The sequence below is a fragment of the Dendronephthya gigantea genome, unplaced genomic scaffold (genome assembly GCF_004324835.1).
Source record: "Dendronephthya gigantea isolate DGI-Jeju-01 unplaced genomic scaffold, DenGig_1.0 000071F, whole genome shotgun sequence".
In the NCBI taxonomy this organism is placed as follows: Eukaryota; Metazoa; Cnidaria; class Anthozoa; order Malacalcyonacea; family Nephtheidae; genus Dendronephthya; species Dendronephthya gigantea.
This window is the reverse complement of record NW_021163081.1, coordinates 7,624-13,147: the sequence shown is the minus strand read 5'-3', so window position 1 is coordinate 13,147 and position 5,524 is coordinate 7,624. Positions and strand designations below refer to the sequence as shown.

Sequence of the window (5,524 nt, the reverse complement as noted above, 5' to 3'; positions counted from 1 at the left end):
GAGTGCTATTGATGAGTATATGGTAGAACATGTGCACTCTGTAATAAGGCGCAATACAACAGTTGCTGCAACTGAGGAGCAGATGAAAGAAACCATCAAAGCTATTTTTTGAAGTAGTGCACAACAGTGTAATTTTAGATCAGTATTTACCACACCAAAGAACCATGTGTTTAGCTGGGTTTAACTCAAGTATTTTATATTAGAGTTGCTAATGTTTTAGTTGATATTTTCATTAAGATAGGAAACAAACATACCAGCAGTGCAACTCCTCTGCCACGACACCCAAGACAAAAGCTGGATTGGGAAAAATACCTGCTACCAGAGCTATTTGGAGAAGCACCAGTCAACAGCTACTTCCTGCCTCTGGGTTATCAGTGCATACAGAAATCTGACACCCAACGTAGATGTGACATGCTTGATCGCTTGATTTCTGATGAGGAACCTTCGGTGATTTTTGAGGGTTGCTGAGTATGAGAGTATGTAAGTTATATTGTTGTATAGGTTGCCAGACAAGACTACAGTTTATCAATAGAGATAAGTTTAACTTCAATAGAGCTCTTCAATAGATAAACAGATGTTTAAACAAACGGTGGAATGCAACTCTAATGGTTTTGGTAAACATTGGAACTTAAAATATTATGCAAACGCGTCCTAAAATATCGATAACTGTAGCAGTGCCTCTTTATGTTGTTTGCTTTGATCGAGTTCCGCCGATGGCCACAAAAACTAGCCCGGTACGAGGTTCGTCTGAGCATTGCCAACAGCACTTGTATTTAGTTGTAGTGAATGAAAAGAAATTAAACAACAACATTGACCATATGAACTTAGAAATTGTTTTGTATGACCATTATTCAAAGAAATAATTTTACACGGTTGGTTCCGCACATCTTGCTTTTGACAATAAAATACAATGGAACAAATTTACAGCTACCAGTCGTTCGAAACGCTGTCGCAGCTACAAATACTATAGAGAAGAGTAAGTTCTCAGCCGATATTTAATGCAAGAAACACAACCATCTGCTAAACAAAAGGCATTGAGCTTTTATATGATAAGCAAAGTATCCACTCTGAAATGAATTTCCTGGAACACTTTTTCGTTATTGTAATACAGCCTTTGAAAGAGAATGCACAGATTGTACGCGCAAACAAAATTTTTCTCCATCCGAAATAGAAATACGTTTTAAGCCATAATTACTAGGTCTCAATAAGAAAAACTACGAAAACTCGGAAAATCAAACATAATACATCGATCTTCAATTTAATGCAAAACTGAAACTTTTACTCAAAGGGACATACAAGTTTTAGTGCTATCATAGTGAGCAATGGCTGTCAGTATGTTTTTGTCGCAAGTCACTATGTTTGTCTGTAAAAGTCACATACACAATTACGACCTCACTTAAAAATAAGTCTTAAACACGAGAAAGAGAGAGGAAGTATCTATTCATCAATACATAGCTGGATTTCTTGTAGCACTCGCTGAAAATATTTTTCTAGGCATAAAAGCAGCCGAATAAAAACGACAAACTTATAACAACATAAAATAAGGACTGTTGTACTTTGAAACTTACAAGAAGATCCGGCTACTTTAAAAAACAGAAAAAACTGAAACTTACCAATGCATTTATCAATGTTTAACAACCATCATCAGTTAGCTCTAGAAGACAAACCCTTTCGATATACTTGGAAATTCAAAACAGACGACTTGAAACTAGCCTCCTTGGAATATGTAGTGACAGGACATGCTAGATCGCCTCTCACTTAAAGTGCCTATATCAACCTCAGGGAAATAACCTACTTAAATAGATTAGACGATTTTAAGAACATTTGCAATATATTTGATAAGTCGAAAATTTGATCTTCATGTACTCTTCGGGCCTCAAAGTTAGCTTTTTTCGTGTTAACTGTGAGGTGCTGTGAGTGGGAACTAGTTGCCCTTTTTCACCTGAAGTGACGTACATTGGAGAACACGCTAATTTTGTAAACAAGAAACACGCTTTAAAATATAGAAATATTGTGGCAATAAACTACGAAATCGTGTAGTATATGACGTGTTTCTTGTTTACAAAATTAGCGTGTTCTCCAATGTACATCACTTCCCGTGAAAAAGGGCAACTAGTTCCCACTTACAGCACCTCACGATCAAACACGAAAAAAGCCAACTTTGAGGCCCGAAAAGTACATGAAGATAAAATTTTCGACTTATCAAATATATTTCAAATGTTCTTAAAATTGTCTAATCTATCTAAGTGGGTTATTTCCCTGAGGTTGATATAGGCACTTTAACAGGATTAATATCTTTCGAGCTACTTCTTGGCACAGAAACGTAGTGGCAACCAATCCAAGTGACAACATAGAAAAAACAGGCAATCTTCATCTTGTACCAAGAAAAATTTGTGTCAAACTTTTATATGCCATCATAAGTCATCATCAAATTCCCTCCTCGCACGCGTGCCGACGTTTGGTTGCAGTAAAAAGGCAGATTGTAAGCCGTTCAGGACAATCGAAGTAACAAGATCAAAACAAAATGTTATGAAGAAAGGTTACTGTAAACTTTAAATAACCTTTTCCGTAAATCATACTTGCAAATTTACAATCAACAGAATCATGTTTATCAAAACAAAGTAAATATAGTGGCACACAGAAAATGCTAGAAATAAACCTGGAAACTAGTTCGAGAATCGACCAATCAGATGAAAGTCACCTTTGCTTCCTTCGTCCAATTTAGTCTTTTCATACATAATTGTTTCAAAAATAAACTTAGCATAATACTGCTATTATACACCCTTTCACCTCATGGGAGATGAAAGAATAAGATGACATAATTTGTGAATAAAAAAACAACTATGAATGTCTTCTTACCTTTCTGACATGTTTACGAATATTTCGAATTCTGAAGAAACTTTCAGTAAATTCCAACAGTAAAGAATGCACATATGTTTAAGTGATTAAAGCGATATGAGCCTACAAATTTCATCAACCCGAATTTCATGCTAACCATATATGGTATTGAAATATACCGACATACATTTCGGTATTGAAGTAAAAATAAATTTGGAATAATTCTATATGTCATGAAACAAATAAAGTTTCTGTCATCTAATATAATATATCATTAATATCATTTCGGCCATTTGGCAATAACCAATATACCTATAAAGCGAAGGTAATGTTAAATGCAACATATTGGTGTATGGTTATCGATTTATGAGCCTGTGCGCAGGAGTTCCCCGTATACAGGAGTTTTTTAACCTCGATCATTATATTCACTTGTTTTAGCGCATTAGTCACTTATCGGACGAACGAATGTATGGCGTGCAGCGATTTCAATGATAAATTGAACCATATATAAATAAGCCCCAATCATAGTTACTTCAATTTAAACTGAAATTAATATCAACTTTCAACCAACGTTGTCACAACATGGAAATGTAACTTTGCTGCAACATATATCTCAACTTTCAACAAAGGTTACCACAACGTGATGATGTAACCTTGATACAACGTAACTGTCACCCTTAACCAACGTCGTCACAACGTGATAATATAACGTTGATACAATGAAAAACTTGTCAAGGTTTAGTCATGACTTAACGAAAATACAACCTTTGGCCAATGTTCGGATAACATTGTGTGCTAGCTGGGTGTCTTAAACAAGTTCTTGGATGAGTATATTTTCCCATGCTGGGATGTTGACAGTTTAGAGGAAAATACCTCGACTTGTTGTATTACTTCTCATCTGTTTCTCGATTTAATGTATGTACAATTGAAATGCTACAATCATGGACAAAACCTGTTAATAACACTGTTGGTAAAGTACAATTTTTATTTCATTCCGATTAACTTACTTGTTTCATGCGATATTCTCCCCCCATTCCCTTGGCAATGTTGGGTTTAGCAAGCAAAGGCAACTTGAAAAGATATCCAACATTGATTGGGGGGTAAAGGGGGGGAAACACTTGCTTCAAGTTGCACCAAAACATTTTTTTAAGATTTTGAATACTTTTATTAACCGTTTTGTCCAGGATTATGTGGATTTTGACTCTTTATAAAATATGTTTTGAAGACCTTTATGGCCGCTCTATGTCATTATAACATTATTGTAGCCGCAAATTCTATTACCAATTACATGTAAATTATATAATTAATGACGTCATAGAAAAAACGGATATTACATTGGAAAGTTCATTCAATATGGTGTTTACTGGAAAGTTTTCTGCAGAAAAAAGGGCATACATAAAACTATTGGGAGAGACTACTACTTATACGGCCAAGGAAGTAGCAAATGAATGTAAAGTATCTATTCCAAGCGTTTATCGAATTTGGAATGAGAAATTTTCGAGAGATAACAAGAAAACGGCTGGCGACAGGAAGTTTGGCAGTCGGCCAGAAAAACTGTCTCTGAGGCAAAAGCGATGTATACTTTGCAATATCAACATTTTGAGGGAAAAAAATAGCAATTTTACATCTAAAAAATTTATTTCTTAGTTCAGGAATTAGCCCTAAATACATTTGCTCACGTACAGTGCAACGCTTTTTAAATGAGAATGGATACCACTATTTGCAAGCACGTAAAAAGGGTGTGTTAAGCAAGAAGGATATTAAAAGGCGCTATAAATTTGCTAAAAGGATGCTAAACAAGTTTGGAAGTGACGTTTGGGAAAAGAAAATAGCTTTCTATTTGGACGGAGTTAGTTTTACACACAAAACGAATCCGGCACATGAGGCCAAGGCACCCAAAGGGCACATCTGGAGAAGAGCGAATGAAGGCCTAAATAGAGGGTGTACAGCAAAGGGCAGCCAAGAAGGATCTGGTGGAAGGCTTGTCAAAATGATGGTTGCAATAAGCCACGAAACAGGTGTTGTCCTCTGTGACCAATATGATAAGCTAGACGGAACGTATTTTAAAAATCTGGTGTTGAGGAAATTTAGGAAAATGTTTAGAAACGCAAAGAAGGGTCGATCACGTCTTTGGTTGCAAGATGGGGATCCAAGTCAAAATAGTGCAGCAGCGAAAATGGCAATGAAATCAGTAGGAGCAAAATTACTTGCAATACCTCCACATAGCCCTGATATAAACCCTATCGAGAATTTATTCCACCTCATAAAATGGCAACTGAACGACAACGCAATCTAAGGAAATATAAAGAAGGAAACATTTGAAGAATTTTCCACACGAGTCAAATCCACAATAATCAATTTTGATAAAAGTGTAATTGACAAGATTATAGAGAGTATGAGTAACCGCATGGGGATGATTGTAAATAAGAGAGGAAACATAATCAAATATTGAGTTTTTTTAAAGATTGTTATCTTTCAAGTATGATATGTGAAATACAACAAGGGCTTTGGCATTCGCCTTTAACTGCAGGTTATCTTAACATTTTCATTTCCAAAAGCGATGTTGTGTACTGCTAACAGGGTATACCATGCATTGCAAAACGTGAAAAATCAAAAGCAGCCAATTTCTGACGTTTAAATACGGTCAACCACAATGCAGCTAAAGAGACTAAGTATAATCTTTTCT

General features: G+C 35.6%; 1 protein-coding gene across 1 annotated transcript; it reads left to right on the top strand.

Moving 5' to 3' along the window:
* The first annotated feature begins 4,627 nt into the window (after positions 1 to 4,627).
* LOC114531371 lies at positions 4,628 to 5,134 on the top strand. Its single transcript, XM_028552995.1, has one exon. The coding sequence runs from the start codon at positions 4,628 to 4,630 to the stop codon at positions 5,132 to 5,134; it is 507 nt and encodes a 168-aa protein (XP_028408796.1).
* The last annotated feature ends 390 nt before the right edge of the window (positions 5,135 to 5,524 follow it).